This window comes from Daucus carota, chromosome 3 (genome assembly GCF_001625215.2).
Source record: "Daucus carota subsp. sativus chromosome 3, DH1 v3.0, whole genome shotgun sequence".
Lineage (NCBI taxonomy): Eukaryota > Viridiplantae > Streptophyta > Magnoliopsida > Apiales > Apiaceae > Daucus > Daucus carota.
In genome coordinates, this window is record NC_030383.2 from 35,410,128 (window position 1) to 35,429,137 (window position 19,010).

Consider the following 19,010-nt stretch of genomic DNA (forward strand, 5'->3'; position numbering starts at 1 on the left):
AAAAATACATTCGGGTGATGATGTCCTCTTGAAAGCTCATAAAGATAATTATGCTTTAGTCCTGCAGGCAGATTTGTTCTTGCATAATTATAAGGTTGAGTGGATGATCAAGGATAAAAGATATTAATTAAATTAATTGTCAGAAATTAATTTAATTAATGGACATGCGATATCTTAAACATGGGGAATTTATAAGCAATTAATATGGGAGCCGAATTAAATAATTAATTTACTGAATTAGGAAAGGTAGTGCAAATATTAATTCTTTAGTGGATTGAATTAATATTTAATGACATTGGGCCTGGCCCGGAATGTCATTGGAAGGCCTGACCTAATGGTCCATGATCCCTACTGTAGCCTATATATATTCTCGTTCTCCTAAAGCTGAAAGATATACCAAAACGAATTCATCCTAGAGTTTGAGAGAGGCAGAGGCACACCTTGGGAGATCGAAGGCCACACTTCGTCCAAGGAGAATCAGGGAATACAGTAGAAGACGTGGATTTGAATCGCTTGCGCCGTAGCGATTAAGGTTAATATTCTGTTCGAACTTTTAATTAGTATCATAAAACGCAGGGCCAAGGTCCGATTGTTCCTACATGAACAACGTTCTCTTTCAGGCCTTTTAACCAATCACTCAAAATCAATTGGCAAGAGGTCAACGATTACGTGAATTGCTTTAAACAAGGGTTATTACAATAATATTCACCTGTTGTCCATCGACTACGCCTTTCGGCATGATCTTAGGCCCTGACTCACCCTACATGGACGAACCTTGCAGAGGAACTCTTATGATTGGTTGTAAAAAACTGATTCTCTCGTTGATACTTAATTCTATTTTCATAGATTTCTCGAGATATTTTCTTACGAAGTTTTGTTATAGCATCTACAACTGCTTCCGGTTTTGGGGGACAACCTGGCAACCACTTCGGTATCTTATTGAAGAAAATCGGTGATTTTATTCCTCCATGATCAAGAATTTCGATTTTTGGGAAGTATCATGATCATCCAATAAGAAGGGTTTCAATAGCTAATTTAGCTCTTTATACAGAATCATTCAAGACAGGTTTTTTTTGTTATTGGGATAGGTGAATTCTTCTTGATCCATCCCCCGAAGGAACCAGACATGATAATTTTTCATCAACCGGCTCGAGGCTATAGAGAATTGTTTTCTTAGGGTAGCACTCTTCTAGAGCTCCTGTTTCAATAAAACCGTACTTTTCAGTAGTGTTGCGGCTGTCTTTTTTGTAGCTTTTGTTGTTGCTGGAACTATGTGAGCCGCAAGCGCGAAGCGTGGTAGGCCCGCGCTAGGGGAGCATAGGGAGGAAAGGGGGCCCGGATGGTGGATGCGCGAGGGCAAGACGGGTCATTTGGTGAAGACAGAAACCACACAAAGGTGTACTAGTACCAAAAGTGAGTAGACAAGAAGGCTGTCATTGGGGGGACCCTGCGAACTAATACGACTTTCTAGATGGATGTAGGAGACCACTTTGCTACCGGTGGAAGTCATCAGTTCGAGTCTGATTATTCCTAAATCCAATGAGAGCTTTTCTATTTTGATTTGCTCCCCCGCCGTATTTAACGAGAATCAAGAAGAGGCTCGTGGGATTGACATAAGGAGGCGGAGATGGCTATATTTCTGGGAGCGAACTCCGGGCGAATATGAAGCGTTGTTGTTGCCACCAGAGCTCTCATTGCCAGAGCTAGAGCAACTATCATTATCAGAAGTAGTCTTGGTGCCCGAATCTGTGGACTGAGTCGCTAACTGCACTCTGTCTTGTCTTGAAAGAGGAACTCAAATTTAAAATCCACCGCTCGGTGGAAATAAAACCTTTTTCCTCAGGATCCTTTCACATAGAAATAGAGAATGAAGTAATTAGAAAGGTTGTCATGAAGTATGCCCTTCCGGTAGGTTGTTCCCTTCTCTTTCTTTCACATCCAGTGCCACACTGCGTCATAAAATTTTCGTCTTCGATCTCTCTTCACACGTGTTAAAGGCAGCTAAAATGTCCTTATAGAATTAGATTTGAGCTTATCTTAGCTGATGATGTTGTCGGTCCATGGATTTTTCTTCTTTTTTCTGAATTTCGCTCAAAGCGTTGAAGGGACATAGTGCATTATTATCTATTTGTAATTTTAATGCTTTGTTTTATCTTATTTTTCACAAATAAGTTATTTATTTATAATAAATTAATAAAATTTGTATTTCTTTTCGAATCATCCAAACACAACCCCAAATAAACAATTTTCATGTTTTTAGAAATTCTTTTCTCTTGAATTAGTTTATCTGGAATGTGTTTGGCTGGATTTGAAAAGAAATACCCATTTCCATATTTTCTATAAATAAGCGATTTATTTCTAAAAAATTAAGATAAGACAAACATGTCATATAAATACAAATAGATAACTCTGACGTCAATTTTTAACTAGAAAACTGGTTTGAGATTACAAAATGTAAGGATTATAAAGTTTAGGTTGCCAATTGTCGGGAAAAAAGGTATACGTACTCATGTGTGTTTATACTATAATCAAGGATTACAAACTGTAATTAGCTATGTAATATTGCACAATTTTATTTGGGAATTTATCAACCATACTAACTTTTACATATTTATTTGCAAATATACTACTTTTTCTAAAATCTTGCAAATATACTATCTTTTATAACATATAATCAATTAGATTGCCAAAATACTACCCTCGTCTTTTCATTTCTTCATTTCTTTATTGTTTATCTCCTCTCACTCTGTTTTCCCTCCTCACACTTTCTCTCTCCACACACCCCCTTCTTAAAACAACTTCAACACAACAACAAAAAACCCGCTCTGCTTCCCTTCTCTTTCTTCTTCGCGGTGCTCAGTAATACAGAGTCTTCGTCAACTCAGGAAAGCTTATGACTCGGACATTGACTTGTAGTGATATAGTCTGTTATTTGGAGATTGAGTTAGTTGATATCTGATATGTATTATCACATAATATAGTTGAGCACGTTAGCAATATTATAAGAGTTTCTGTTGTACTCAACTGGTATAAAATACCAACATCAGTAATACAATTGACAAGATCTTCTGATAATCTTTTATAGTGTTATTCTTTGTTATGGTATCAGAGCGACCACTGTGCTTAGCTTGCAACAGTAGTCGATGGCCGCCACTCTCCGACCACAGCCTCCAACAACCAATCAGTAGCCCACGAACATCCATTATCAACTCTTTTTGACGAAGCTCCACACTGCTACAACACCACCCGCCATTGATAACCAATGTTTTAAACATTGGTTATTTTATGTGTATTTAATCGATTGTTTTTAGTTGATTTAACCAATGTTTTTATACAATTAACGGTAATTTTCAAAAGATTTTTTCAAAATTGCATTTGTGGTTGCATATATGATATCTAACAATTGCAGGTTGGATATGCAACCTCTGTATTTTTGCAAATATTTTTTGAAACATTGTATTTTTGCAATGTATTTTAAAAAGTAACAATATTTTTGCAAATTTTTTTTAGACTTGGGTATATAGGAAAAAAGCCCTTTTTATTTTTAGCTTGCTACTTTGAACCGTTTTATATCATTAATTTAAGTATATCCAATCGAAATTCACTTGTCGACTGCTTTGGTCCAGGTGGAATGGAGAAGTAGGCAGATTTTGGATCGTGGCAAGTGGAGGGCTGAAATCCTTTATTTGCCGCAGATTCGTAAGAAGGGTTTAATATCGCAGTCGCCATCTGATTTGGAGAACACCAAGTCACCAAATATGCAGTACAAGCGTTTTACAGTTAAGTTCTAACATGTACAAATGACCACAGAGTTGAACTGGTGCAAACTAACATGCCACATAAGTTTAATACAATTCGTAAATAAAGCCTGGGAGCCAATTTAACAAACACTCACTCCCCTAAGCGCACAACACATAATTAGTAAAGCTTAGCTTATCAAGTCTGTCCCAAGTAAATACATAGATCACACAGCATATCTAGGTGTACTATATAAGTAGTGCCATCATATAATACAATGCCAGAAACTTAAGGTATACCGATAATGGGTAGGAACGGAACATAATAGCTTGATGGAGCTAAGCCCCATTCCCTTGGCAGAGGCAGATCCACAGTCTTGGAAGAGCCAATAGCGGAACTTGCAGCCCCACATTTTCCGTGTGACAAAGGGCATGATGTGTAGAAGCTCAGAGGGTGAAAGATGGTGTAAGAGGAGGAATAAGATTCATGGATCTTGACAATGTTGGTCACCATATTTTTCCTTGAAGTGTAGAGCTGTTCTGGACCGCCCAAGATGCTAGCCAAGCAGTTGGCTGAAGGAGTTGATGCTAAAATATTTAGTGGAAGAGCTGTTTTAAAAGATCCGTCTTTCTGTGTCATGGTTATACTCAGCTTCTTTGCTTGTTTGCACTTCAGCGCAACCTTTATGCCTGAAATTAGAGATGCAAGAAATGAGGATTGGTGATCGCAACTATAAGCACCTAATATTTGTGTAACCAGGGCCTAGGTACGACCCTGGTTAGCAAATGACCTGTATTAGTCATTCTTTTAAGATATGAAGTCCGGTTTGTTAGCAAACAGGAAACCTACAAGCCAAGATAACGACTAGTAACTAAGCTATTCCTCGTGCTTATTATTTCAAAAAATGATTAAATCATGACAATAGGCAGATAAAAAGTAAATTCCAACACAAGGGAGAGACACTGAACCTGAGAAATCATAATCTTTTTTGCAGTCTAAGCAGGACACCGACCCCTTGAAAACCTGGGCTGTCGAATGATCTGCCCTGGCAAAGGCTAAAAGGAATAACATCGTTGCCATTATCTGATGAATAGCCATTGGAGAAGTTACTTGAAGACGTAGATTTTCTTAGAATGGATATAGAGTAGAGTGTATAAAGCAGGTTATAAATAGAGGGAACGGTAGCCTTATGTTAGTTACTCAAGGGACCCCAGAACTGACTCGGTAGTTGAAGTTCTTGATGACAAAAGCTGACTCATATATATACCAAAGATGTATGAAAGGGTATATCAATGTAGAATTCAGTTCGTATACTTACTCATACATGGATTTTTAAATTTAGTATAAGTTTGAGGCTTGATGCAAGTTTGTGAAAGTCATGCAGGGTGAATCAAGTGTATAAATTTTGTCAATTTTAAGTAGACAATTCTAACAACTTGTGTATAGTTCAGAATCATAAGTAATGGTATCTGAACTTCTTATCTCTACATTCAGCTAATCAGCAAGAAGATCAAGATCTGAGTATTTCCTAAGCAGCATGTTACGTTATTTTTGTGCTAAGAACAACTGCTAATATATATTTCAGAGATGACGTTAGCATATTTGGCTCTGTATGTTGATCTGATGACAGAGTCGACCCTCCATAAGTCCCCCCGCAGCTGCTTTTAAAGTTCCCAGTCTTGATTTCTACTTGAGCTACTTTCTATGTTACTTTTGATGTTTCATTGTTCTCCAAAATTGAGTCTTAGTTTGAGATTTATTTTCCTTCTGTAATGCTCTATGCAACTTCTAACATGTTAATCAGAAGCTGAGCCATAAATTTGAAAGGCCCTCGTCTAAAATATATGATTATAAGATTTTTAGTAAAAAATATTTACCGATCTCTCTAGATCAGGTGGACTGTGTCGACACTACAAATCTGATCTCATGGTACCAATTCTGAAAAACTAGCCTGGACTTCAGTTTATTTTAAGTGTTAGCCCATCATCGACACTGTCATACTTGTACCACATTGTAATATATATACGACTTGTGCACCTAAATTATTGATAGAGCAATTATTACATTATCATGAAGCTCAAGATGACCATTTTTCAACTCTATTAAATAAGAGATGTCTCCCATCAACTCACATTAAAGTTGGTAGGAAAGCAGCTGGGAGATTCAAAATCTCCATTGATGCTAACGCCTGTTAAAACACATAAATTATCATTAGTAGATTTATAAAAACATACTAATGACTAAGAAGATGTAGCCTGTTAATCAGAGTCTAAAATTGACAAAGAAAGGGGACACGAGACATAATTGACGCAGATAATGAAAAGACTTACGCAGCTGGTCCAAGCGACGAAGCATCATGTGCTGACAACAAATCACATAGTCCGTCAGAAGAGTGAAGTTGCCTCCAAGTTAGGGGAAGGCAATCCATAAGTGCGGCACAACATATCTTCTTTTCTGCTGTAAAACTAAGATAACAAATCCATAACATTAGAATTAGACAAGGTCTTTCGTTGGAAACGCATACTCCTGTCATCCAATTTACTGTCAGAGATAACTGTTAACGAACTCCAGAGTTCCTCAACCAACTATGCTACCATTTATGTAGTCACATATGAAGTAAATACCATCCAATTTTTGCGTATACAAAGGCATTGTTAATCTTTTTTCCCTGCATTCAAGTGTGCTATATTCTAACATATATCTGCAAAGTGCTAAAATTACATTCAGAAAAAAAAAAGTGCTAAATTTACGCAGAATAGGAAACTGCAACTACTTGTGTGACAAGAAGTAAATGGTTTGAATGCATTGAAGAAGTCTGAAACCCGATGAACACGCAACTTAAAAGAGGAAACAAGATTTCCCTTTGTACAAGACTTGCTACAGAATCAAGCTCTGAAACTCTCTTCTTCTTTTCCAATGCTGTTCGTTCCAGGAATTTGTTGACAGTTAAATACTCCCTCCATCCCAAATTAGATGGCCCCGTTGACGTTGGGCACACAATTTAAGGTTCATTGACCGCATAGATACGTGACTTATTTTTAAAATTTTATTTTTGCAAATAAAAATTAAAATATGAAATTTTCATTTATAAAAGAAAAATAAAAAATAAATTTCGGAAGTAGAAGATTAATGCACCTAAAGTTAGGGTTAATTATCAAGTTGGTCACTGAAGTGGGTTTAATGTATCAAGTTGGTCACTGAACTCAAAACGGTATCAAAATGGTCACTAAAGTCATCACAAATATCAAACAAGTACCTTGAAATATGAGTTCAAGCAATAAAAATATTATTTATAAAGTTTTACGCGTTATTTTTAAATGTTACCACGACCAACCATAAAGTTATGATTTCTGGTATTTAAAATAATATATTTATAATTTATCAAGTTTATTTATTATTTATATTTTATTATATAGTTATTTTCTTTGTTTTAATTAAAAATAAATAATAAATAAACTTGATAAAATCTAAATATATTATCATAAATATTAGAATTCATAACCTTTTACTTGGTTTTGGTAACATATAAAAATAATGTGTAAAATTTTATAAATAATATTTTTATTGCTTGAACTCATATTTCAAGGTACTTGTTTGATATTTATAACCACTTCAGTGACCATCTTGATACCGTTTTGAGTTCAGTGACCAACTTGATACATTAAGCCCACTTCAGTGACCAACTTGATAATTAACCCCCCTAAAGTTACGTGCCCAAAGTGAACGGGGACATCTAATTTGGGATGGAGGTAGTAATTATAAAGCACACTTACATAAATTGTTTTTCCCAAGAGTAGCACAGGCCCGGGCCAATACATGGTACACGAACACAGTCTGTGTTTTATCATTACTATCAACTTAAGCGGTTGAATAAGTGGCTTTTAACTCCCTCAAATCAAATCTAAGATGATGCATAATAAAATTAATTGCATACTGTCGAGCCAAACTTTAAAGGTGCGTCGCCTAGGCAAGTTCAATACTCCCTCCGTCCCCTTTTACTTGTCCCTTTTGAAAAAATAACGCATCTTAAGAAAATGTTAGTTGGATATCTTGTTTTCATACATATCTCTAATAAATGTAATGAATTAGATAGAGTTGTATATATATATATGCTAGTCAAACATTGGAAGTTGTTACTTTTTGAAAAAACATACAAAATGTTGCTTTGAAAAGAGAAGTGGACAAGTAATTTGGGACAAATTTTTTTTTCAAAGTGGACATGTAAAAAGGGACGGAGGGAGTAGTAGCTTAAAATGATTGGTGCATTTAAAAGAAATGATTGTTCCAACGATTTTCTAGTGGTGTGTTGAAATATTAAGACATCTAACAAGATTTTAAGGCAGGATTATGCATGTCCTAAATCATTATTATCTAAAAAATTAGATTCTCTCAATTATAATAATAAGACATAATTAGAACGCGTGTTCTTAGTTGGGTGTTGGCCCAAATGTCACTATTTAGTAAAAGATCTCTTATCATTTCCTGAAAAAATAGTCTCAATTATCATTTCAAAACGCAACTTTGTGTTGGTTAACAAAAACATAACTTTAAATCGTGTTTTCTGATGAAAATGCAACATCTAATCATGTTTTCAGCTGAAAACGTGACTTCAAGTCGTATTTTAAGCTGAAAACGCAATTTTAAATCGTACTTCCTCAGAAAAATCGAAACGCAACTTCAAGTCGTCTTTTGAAGTGATAGTTGGGGAATTTTTTAAGAAAACGATATTGAGACCCATTTGTCATAAAATAATAATTTTTTGGACCTTTTCTTTTTTTTAGCCCTGCTCTTGAGTTTTATTAGAAAAGAAAGCATGTAAATGTAAGCAAAAGCAAATGAACTTTCGCTTCATTCCATTTTTGAAGTGAAAACTATGTTATAATTGCATCCATTTTCACTTGATTTCATCCCCGTAAAAAATTCGAGAACACAAATAGGAGTGGAAGTATATAACTTACTCCCTCTCAACTTGCTTCCTCCCTATTTATAACTCAGAGCAGGGCGTTAGTATTCCTGCATCATTTTTTATGTTCTAAATTACTAAGATGTTATTTTTTTATTATATTCATAAGGACATTTATTATAATATTTTGGACTTGTTTTTTTATTAGTTCAAATACATATCTAATATCTAATGCGCAGAAATTGTTTTGAATTCAATCGTAATATTGAACTTTACTTCAATTCTTGAGATCGAACCTAATGATGTAGTTATGAGTTAAATCGATAATATTGAACCGGGTTCACACCTGTTAACAATACAATCGAATTCACGGATGTAACTATGAATTTATTCGGTATGTTAAACTCAACTTCATTCCTATCGACAATATAAACCGAATCTACGGCCCTGCAAGTGTAGTTAGAAATAAAATTGATAATATAAAACTGGGCATCATCACTCTTGGCAAAAGAAGAATCAAGTGGGAATATCCCCCGCAAAGGATTAGAAGACATAAAGGTTCACATGTGGATAGCCATATCTGGAGGGAAATGACATCCGTGGAGCTTTTACCAACCCAGCATCATAATAAGAAAATGTCTTTCAGCAGCTGCAACATACATCATTCATGTGCATGTCGTTGTGTTCTTATCGTGCCCTCTTATGCATTGTAGTAATCACAATCATATGCTCTGTAAAGAGCCCGGCTGAGTGATTGTAAACAACAAGAAAGCTGTGGATATATATCGCCAAGATAGATTATTACGAAAATGGTCGAGTATCTACTTGGTATATGATAATCGGTAAGTGAGAGTCGAACTCGGGACCTGAAACAACAGACGGTAAATAAAGTGAGTTCTGACAGAGAATCTTATGTGGAACAAAATTGTGACCACGTATGGGTGTTAGGGCTCGTATTAACCACCCATCCTAATTCTACTCCAAAGCAAGATGATCAAGAGGTGAGGAAAAAATTAGACCCAATAAATAGCAACTTCCCCCTTGACTTTCCCAGCTATCCTCTCGTAGTCCCATGCCAATCCCGTGTCTTTCTCCTCCATAACCTCTTTTTTACCCTCCCTCTGGAATAATTATTATCTATCTATATCTTCACTTACTCTTATTTTTGCTTGACCACTTTATCATCCAAAAAAAGGATACACAGAGCCAAGCCATGGCAGCATGTGAAAGCCTTCAGCACATCTTCGAGACGCCATCACCCGACAGCCCGAAGGATCTCCTACAATCTTTTTCAACCTGGAAACATCTCCCTCCTCTTGAAGTTTCTTCTTTAACAGAAGTCTTTGGAGAACTGCATTTCGAGGAAAATAAAGAGCCTGTCTCACCTTCCCTTCCCCACTCAGCTCTCTCGTCGCCCTTTTCAATAGATTCTAATCCGCGCTCAGAAGAAAAGAATGAGGGAAACTATACACCACCAACAAGAAAACACTATAAAAACAGTGATAGCTTCTCTTCTATGAATTCAGAGAGTTTGTCTATATGCACAGAAGGTCTTGGTTTCGAAAGCTGTGATAATACCGAAGATTTTGTTGACAACAGTGGCTGTAAGCATAGGAAGGCTAGAAGCAGTATTACAAGACACTTTTCGAACGAGTACCTATCAGGTAAGAGATCAAGGATAACTGGAGGAGAATTCCCTCCACCAATTTCTTGCATAGGGAGAACTGGAAAGCCCTGGGTGTGCTTCAAGTCTTACAGGCAAAATGGAAGATTCGTTCTCAAGGAGGTGAAAACTCCTATTCAGGAGTTTTTGCATGCATGCAGACAAGACGGGCGCTTAAAGTTACGACTTATCCAGTCAGATGATGAAATCACAGAGGAAGAGGAAGAGGATGTAAGTGAAGGAGAGTGTCAAGATGAAGATGAAAATTCTCGAATCCATAATTTTGGTGAGGGTGAAGTTAGTAAGGGCGAAAAAATCGTCGAAGATGAAGGTAGTGTTGAGGTCTGACAACTGGGGACTTGATGATATCAGTGCCTTTGCATGGGTTCACATGCTTCATATCTGCAGATAAGAAAGAAAGAAGGTGAACAGGATCACCCAAGTCATCAAGTGTAATAATCAGGGATGCAAGTCTCTAGCCTACCAGATGCCAAGCAACTCAACTGTAAATCAGTTTTCTGGTGTAAAAGTAAGAAATCCTAATTTAAAATAAGTTGGCATATTGGAAGCCGATTTAGTTTTCAGATTGAAGTTCAAGCATGGTGCCACATATTTTTCAATTGCAGAGCTGCCTCATATATAATCCAAGTTATAGTGCTTCAAAAGGCAAAAATTATTTTATTTAAGTTTAGTTTTTCAATATAATTATCAAAGCTTCATCTTGTATTTGAGAATACATCCAGGACTTATAGGGAGTATCATGTAAGCATTATACTGAAGTAGCAATTTTCCTAGACAAAGAGGTGCAGAAAGAAGAACAAGGAGGCTGATGTGGTCAGTCGAGAGTAGATAAATATTACTGGGAACCAGAAAGCTTTGAAAAGACTATAAATCATCAAGGAGATAACTAATCCCAACACAAATTCATGGAGAATGTTGTCAGCACATGCGCACGACCTCTAAACCATGCAATAGTTGTACTGAAGTAGTGATTGTCCTAGACATAAGAGGGCAAGAAGAACTAAAGGCTCCTTCGATCCCACTCCCAACTTCTGTCCTACCAAAGGTTGCTCAAAGCAATGAACTAGAATTTTGAAGATGATTAAAATTCCTTAATGGACAAAATGGTAGAAGAAATTTGATCAGCACTAAATATTTGACCAGCAAGCTTGTTCAATTGTGAATATCACACTTTTGAAATGAAAGAAAATAGATCAAGCAAAGATGCCCAATTAACATCAAACCAACCAAAAGAACAAATGTATGCTGCATACAGTGTTAGTAACTCCTGTGCATACTTAAATCCAGATAACACGGCATGATGTTTCTGTAGACATAGACACGCAACTTGAAGAGCAGACTATCTACCACAAATAATTATTAAGAATACAAGGAAAAATTTAAACTAAATAATCCAATAGGATAAGACCTGGGGTACATGTATGTACGATCCAAACCATCTGTCCGTTAAATGGGACCAAGTTATGGTTACATGTACACAAGCAATTCACTATTAGGTACGGAATGAGAAATTCAAGTTCAACTCACAAATTATGATATCAAATTCCCCAAAATCAAAATAAAGTTTCTACACAGGCATTTGAGAAACCAAAGCTTCATATCTAAAATTAATTTAATAGAAAAGCCTGGAAATATTATTTAAAAAAAGTGTGATTTGCCATACCCTGTGAGTTTGATTTCTAGAACTGTAACTAAATGTTTTCGTATGGAAAAAAATCACGTAAAATTTAAAATTAAATACTTCTGTAAAAATGATTGCCCAGATCAGAAAAATTAAACGAGTAAAGATCTCACTCACAGATACAAGGTAAAATGTGTTCCATCTTCTATTGAGATGAACCCTTACACCTCGACCAATATAGTAATGCTTAGAAATCTTGTATCCTGCAATTTACTGAGAATCTAAAGCCCCCGTGATTCTAAGAAACATACCGATTACCCAAAACCCTGAATATCTGATAAAGACCTCAGAATCTGGGGCCCAGATACCTGCCAAACGGAAGCTAAGCTCTAAAATTCTTGTTGGGATTGATGCAAGTATGAAAATGCTACACACATCTCTTTTTTACTCCCCAATATAGTTGATGAATATTTATCAACCGCGTCCAGTGATCCTAAACTTAGGAAAAATATGTTTAGCTATAATGAAGAAATGAGCAGAATTTTCCCCTTCCACCCTTTATTAGTTTTTAAAGGATGCCTAGCTTCTGAATATATTACAACTATATTAGCAGGGGGAAAAATTGAATGTTGCAACAGATGATGCTGAAACTGGGGCATGAATTCAAGAATGTAACACAATATATTGGAAGGGGACTCGTAACGACTTGTATTACAAAATGCAACTGGCATGTGACATTTTCATAGGTCAGTGAAGTTCTCTCTTAAGCTGAAAGCTTAAATGTGATAAAATTTGGAAAGTTATGCACTCATGACATGATTACACTTACCTTCAGAAATCAAATCTTACACAGAAAGAGCTGATGACCAAGATGGCTATTGAACAACAGTTTCTATAGTGTGCTTGACCTGATGACAGCCGCAGGATACATCACACCGCAGGATTGCTTCCATCTAACGTCAAAAGCACCTTGTATAAATCTGGACGCCGATCTCGAAATACACCCCAGCTTTTTCGCTTAAATTTAATGACATCCAGATCAAACTCTGCTATTAGTACAGCTTCTTCTTTGTCGTCAGCTTCTGCAACAATTTCTCCAGTAGGTCCTGGTTCGTTAAAACAAAGTAGTACAGAATCAATAAAGAAAGCAGAAATATTTCACAGGGTCTGTAATAGAATCAATGAACATATTAAGGTGTACATAATTTATCTGTAGCTGACACATTTTAATGTATGTATAATAAATCAGTCAATATTTTACTTGTGTAAAGCTTTCATACATAGACCCCAAACCCATGTCCAATATCGGATCCATATCCAGAAATCCTGATTTATTTATTTTTAACTTAGAATCTGATCTTAGATCGGCACCCGCAGCCGAAACTGTACCTGAGTTCGGGTTAACATAGTATAGTATATCTCATATGAACAAAAAATCAACATTAGAAATACCTGTAATGAAGGAGTTCCCGTAGAATGTAATCTCACTCTTGCCATGCTCTGTCAGAATTGTCTCTTTTCCTATGCGGTTAGAAGCAACTAAAGGTACCTGATGATGTTCATGTACATATTCATGCTACAATGGGTGAAATTTACATCAAATATAACATAACATGAACTACTATACAATTATAATTGATGACAGACTTTGTAGATGAGACTCTCTTGATGCGATGACCATGTATATAAAAAAGCCAACTATATAACTATCAGAAAGACATCTTACTATTTCTATAATCTGGTATATACATTCTGTGGGAAAATAATATAGAATATTTGCAAGAAAATGGAATAGTTGATCGAATAGTTGGTGAGGATGCAAAACATTTTAAAGTTGACTGAATCTCTCTCATAGGACAATTTAGGTGTACAGTAGAGTACTATGATATTAAACAACCAACATTGAAAGCACATTAAATTCAGAACAGATGACTGAGATCCTAATAAATAATTATAAACTAATTGAAATAAGTTTGAAGACTGGATATTACCACATTGGCCCCAGCATGCCCTTGCATCACCCTCTTCCAATGATCCCGAGAATCAAGGCCTTGATCTTGAGGTTCAGAACCTATAGCAGTGGGGTAAAATAAAATCTCTGCACCTTGAAGGGCCATAGCTCGAGCTGCCTCCGGAAACCACTGATCCCAGCATATTGCTAACAGAGAGAATGAAGTGCTGTAATTGGTTTAAGCTTCCTCTTATATTTATGGCAGATGATATATCAAAATACTTACAAATAAATAGAACAAGAGTTCTAATTCATATACTATTAAGTCTGGAAATAAACAGAAGCGCCAGGATATAAATTAGAAAATTTTATGTGGACGCTGCTAGTTGGCTCAGAAATATCACCCAATCTGGCAGATTTTCTGTCTACCTATTAAGACCATTTCACATTAGACTTAATTCTGTGATGCAGTGGAATCCTTTTTTAGATAAAGTAAGATTATGTTACCCCGTCTAAACAAAGACCAATGAAAGGAGATAAGGAGATTAAACCCTAATCTCCCATGTATTCTGTAAATCAGTTTCTCAGAGAATGTGAGACCTAATTCCTTAAGATTGCGTTTGGAAACATGTATTTTCTTTATAAATTTTGGATTTCGAATGACATGATTTGAGCTGTCATTTTAAATTCTCAGCTTTATACTAGTATTTGAATGTCCTGGTTTTCAAATGAAATTCAAAACCAACTTTTTTTGTGTATCGAAACATGTCATCTGATCAAATCCAGGATTTCAAACGAAATCCACGTTCCCAAACAGGCGATAATTGAAATTGGATGAGAAAAACTAAGAGCTGGGCAACAACAAAGCACACATGTAAAACTCATAAACCCTTCTCCCACTTTCCTTAAACACCAAATTGATAGAAGTATTATTAAAATCATACCTACTCCAATTTTTGCAAATTTGGTTTCAAATACCTGTTGACAGACACCATTAAGTCAAATGTGAGTTTCAAAGATCAGTAAAACTCAAAAAGTAAAAGTTGTATCCCTTGCAGTGCGCCTTAACAAGTACTAACACTAACCTTAAAGCCAGTATCACCAGGATTGAAGTAAAACTTTTCCTGGTAACCTGAAAAAAAAAACTATTAGTAGTGATGGATCAATATGTTAGCACACATCAGAGCTAAGGCAAACCACCCCGAATATACCAGGTCCATCTGGGATATGAGATTTTCTATATAGTCCCAGATTGGTCCCATCAGCATCAATAATGACTATCGAGTTGTAATGTGCGTTGTTCGCCTCCTCAAAGAAGCTGACAGGAATCACAACTCCCAACTCTTCTGCGAGTCTCTGCATCCTGCCCATATAACAGTTATAGATATAAGTTGACATAAGTAAAATGCAAAATGACTTCTCTTACAAATTAAAGGAATAATTAAAACATCAGTCATATTTTATGTGCACACTTCTATCTAAATATAAGAAATATGTGAAGCAATTACAATTTATGATATAAACCTTATGATTGTTGGGTGGTCCTTGCAAGGCTGTGCTCTCTGGAAAAAATCTTCTCTTTGTGCTTGACAGAAGTAATAACCCTCAAACAATTCCTAGAAACACCCAAAAAGAGCAACAGATATAACCTCAAAGAATACAGCTACAAGAAGAAGCTCTCGTGAAAGGACATGCAACAAAAGCTGCTTCCTATTGTTTATAACTCGCATTAAATTACTATTTAGATCTAGTCAATGATAACAGGTTAACAAGCCCTTGAGTGGTTCTTATACTTTTGTTAATTAAAGACAGAGGGGATTCAGTAATCTTTTTCTTGTAGGGCGCAAATTAGAATGAATGAATTACTGAAGAGTGAAAACTAGGAAGTTTAACATATATTTGATTATTCATTGTGGATCCACCAATTGTGCTTCCATTACATTTCTTAATTAAGTCTCTATGCTTTAAGTTTATAAATAATCATCTTTGATGTTTTATATTTGTTTCTACAACACTTTATAGCCCTGCACTTCACATAATTGGTGTTATCACTGAAACTCGTGCTTCAGGAACTTACAGCTTGTGCACTTTATAGTGTAAGGTTCATCAATTTCCATGTCTGAGGCTAGGTAGTCAGTGTAGACTTCATTCTATGATTGGGCAGATGTACCAATAACATGATGCATTATAGAGGTGGCGTTGGAGGAAAATCTTTAGTCTCGTTTAATGATAAACAATTTTATGATGTCTTGGTAGTTAGGATATATATTTGTTTCACTGTGTTGGACCAATGTGTCAATCGGCAAAGGAAACTTTTCCAGAAGTGTTGGCATTAAGGACTGAAACTAGGGTGTAGCAGCGCCTAAATTTCAGCAGCTGCTGTTATAGGACCTAGAAACTATAATTAAAGTCTGTCACGCTCACTGTTATAATAACCAACCCTCCACGTATACATGCATCTGTTTATGGAGAAGTCCAAACAATCAATAGAAGTGAAAAGTACATCATGCTAAACACTTAAATGGAACATAGTGCCGAAATATCTGAAGTACAGACCTGAATGAGGATTATGTTTGCACCCTTTTTTGAAGCAGCTCTAACTAGCCTGCAAACAAATAACCCTGAATTAAAAGATCTGAAGGTAACCCGCTAAATTTCATTATATTAGCTTTTGCTGATAAAAGAGAAAATATATTATACTTGGCCATTGTTCTAAACGTTAACCGAGAGAACATATCCACTATTATGTTTTTTGCCTTCTTTTCGTAAAACAAGATTTTATACCATTTCAGGATTACCGGCCAGATGAGTCTGAAATATTCAATGGAGTCATCTCAAAAAACTTTCGGGCCATTTTTACACAGTGAAAGGTTCAAAGCTCGATCGAGATTGCCTTGTCTTTTTAGACAGGTAAACCAAGCGACAAAAAATCTTTTTAACCAATAACTAGACATCACCGATTACTGACTCTTGATTAGCGAGATAGAGACCACAAATCCACAATTAAAACACCTATCCAGTCAAATCCCAACTAATTTACACTTGCAATTGAAAACAAAAAACTTAAATACTCCATGACCAGACGTGCTCGATATAAATCAGCATAACAAACTGAGAATACAGATAATAAGAATAGAATTCAAGCATAACAAAGTAATATTATACTACAAATTCAAAAATGAAGTCCGTATTTTAATAGCTAACACCTAAACTTCCATATCAATTATACTGATAAGAGCTTGTATACAGTAATTGTTTACTCTCCCTCTCTCTCTCTCTCTCGCCCTCGCCATCTCTCTCTCTCTCTCTCGATCTCTCTCAATAGGAGATTGTACAGAGTAATTATTTAGTCTCCCCCCCCCCCCCACCCCCTCTGCGTGTGTAATTATATATTGAAAAGAGGTAGGTAAAAGAGGGAGGACCTTTCGGCGGTGGAGACATTGGTAGAGACGTCGTCGGTGCAAGCGAATTGCAGAGCTGAAACTACTACTTTTCTGCCTTCCATGCTTTTCTCTCCGCTTTGCAAGAGGAACAGAGGATGGAGAATGACAAACTCCTTTTTGCTTCTATCAAGTCACTTCTATTCAGCTCCGCCGGAATTATACATGAGAAATGCTACGTACACAAAATTACGGTGTGTATTCTATTAGCATTTTAATAGATTGTTTTTTGCCGATAAATATTAATTGATTGCATGTGATTTTGATTTTGATTTTGTGCGGATTCTTCATAAAATGTCGAGTTAATAAGATTTAAGCCCAATGTTTCAAAATCTCATTGATTTTTGATGAGATTTCAAAAAACTTAAAATACACTAAAAAATGTCACAGAATCCATCATTTTATGAAGTCCAAAAAAATTCATCAGCATTTGAATAACATCAAATTTTAATGAATTTTAAACAATCTCAATTGAATACCATCAGATTTTAAAATATAATTTAAAATCTCAATTGAATACCATCAGATTTTGTAGCATAATTTAAAATTCCAATTGAATACCTCAAGATTTTAATGGATTTCAAACAATCTCAATCGAGTACCTTCGGATTTGATGAATGAAAAAAAATACTATAAAATCCCAATTCAATACACCCCTCTTAGATACAGAATTCTGTACGGAATGAGCTGGCGCGTTGCAAGTCATGCTATGTGTAAAGCTTGTCTGCCACTAACCTAATCTACGCTGCTGCTGCTGCTACCACTAACAATAACGGTGTGTTATTGTTTTTTTATGTGTTTTGGTGTTGAATATGGAAAATCAAACAGTACAGTAGTTGATAAAGTAGGAGTACCTAAGGTTGGCATGATTTTTGAGTCATATGAACAACTTCTTTGCTATTATGAGATTTATGCTAAACAAGAAGGGTTTGCTGTGTTTCAAAGAACATCAACTGAGGGTGAGGGAGACAAAATCTATAAAACTTTGTCCTGTTGTAGAGAAGGTCAGAGAGCTTCAAAATCAAAAAATGAGTTTCGCTTGAAACCTTCTGCTGGAATAAATTGCAAGGCAAGAATAAATATTATAATTGGAGCAGATGGAAGTTGCATTATAAATTCTCTTGAACTTAGTCATAATCACACCTTGAGCCGGGAAAAATCTCGATTCTATCACTGCAATAGAGCATTAAATCCATATATTAAGAAAAACTTGAGTTGAATGATATTGCAGGCATAAGACCAAATAAGGGTTATCGGTCTATAATTGTTGAAGCTGGTGAAAAATTTCTTGACAAAGTGAGGCGCTTGCGATTGGGAGAAGGGGATGCTAATGCAATCAATGAGTATTTTCTCAGGATGCAAGCTGGTAATTCAAATTTTTTCTATAAAATGGATTTGGATGAAACAGGTCAGTTGAAAGAAGTAGAGCTTCATATGAAGAATTTGGTGATGTTGTTACTTTTGACACGACATACTTAACAAATAAGTATGACATGCCTTTTGCGCCGTTTGTTGGGGTAAATCACCATGGACAATCAATTTTGCTTGGTTGTGGATTAATTTCAAGGACACAAATACTTTTATTTGGTTGTTCAAATCATGGCTTATTATATTCTTTATTATAAGTATATGAAATATTTAGGAATGTAAGTATATGAAATATTTTTGGTATT

At 35.7% G+C, this 19,010-nt stretch overlaps 3 protein-coding genes across 3 annotated transcripts; 1 reads left to right on the forward strand and 2 right to left on the reverse strand.

The window, feature by feature from the left end:
* Positions 1 to 3,630: 3,630 nt before the first annotated feature.
* LOC108213819 (uncharacterized) lies at positions 3,631 to 4,884 on the reverse strand. The gene is made up of 2 exons (XM_017385606.2): positions 4,707 to 4,884; positions 3,631 to 4,427 (listed from the first exon to the last, which is right to left on the reverse strand). The coding sequence occupies exons 1-2, from the start codon at positions 4,834 to 4,836 to the stop codon at positions 4,027 to 4,029; spliced, it is 531 nt and encodes a 176-aa protein (XP_017241095.2). The 5' UTR covers positions 4,837 to 4,884; the 3' UTR covers positions 3,631 to 4,026.
* A 4,970-nt stretch (positions 4,885 to 9,854) lies between these two features.
* On the forward strand, positions 9,855 to 10,652 carry LOC108215308 (protein FAF-like, chloroplastic). The gene has a single exon (XM_017387756.2). It carries the CDS (start codon positions 9,855 to 9,857, stop codon positions 10,650 to 10,652), a length of 798 nt encoding a protein of 265 aa, XP_017243245.1.
* A 1,956-nt stretch (positions 10,653 to 12,608) lies between these two features.
* Positions 12,609 to 17,545, reverse strand: LOC108215307 (N-carbamoylputrescine amidase). The gene is made up of 9 exons (XM_017387755.2): positions 17,320 to 17,545; positions 16,454 to 16,502; positions 15,422 to 15,513; positions 15,109 to 15,260; positions 14,983 to 15,029; positions 14,842 to 14,875; positions 13,938 to 14,104; positions 13,399 to 13,495; positions 12,609 to 13,052 (listed from the first exon to the last, which is right to left on the reverse strand). The coding sequence occupies exons 1-9, from the start codon at positions 17,400 to 17,402 to the stop codon at positions 12,877 to 12,879; spliced, it is 897 nt and encodes a 298-aa protein (XP_017243244.1). The 5' UTR covers positions 17,403 to 17,545; the 3' UTR covers positions 12,609 to 12,876.
* Positions 17,546 to 19,010: the final 1,465 nt, after the last annotated feature.

Coding starts and splice junctions, on each gene's coding strand:
- LOC108213819 (XM_017385606.2), bottom strand. CDS start 4,836: ATGGCTATTCATCAGATAATGGCAACGATGTTATTCCTTTTAGCCTTT. Junction 4,428..4,706: donor AAAAGATTATGATTTCTCAG/GTTCAGTGTCTC, acceptor CTCTAATTTCAG/GCATAAAGGTTGCGCTGAAG.
- LOC108215308 (XM_017387756.2), top strand. CDS start 9,855: ATGGCAGCATGTGAAAGCCTTCAGCACATCTTCGAGACGCCATCACCC.
- LOC108215307 (XM_017387755.2), bottom strand. CDS start 17,402: ATGGAAGGCAGAAAAGTAGTAGTTTCAGCTCTGCAATTCGCTTGCACC. Junction 16,503..17,319: donor AATGTCTCCACCGCCGAAAG/GTCCTCCCTCTT, acceptor ATTTGTTTGCAG/GCTAGTTAGAGCTGCTTCAA. Junction 13,496..13,937: donor GGCATGCTGGGGCCAATGTG/GTAATATCCAGT, acceptor GAACATCATCAG/GTACCTTTAGTTGCTTCTAA.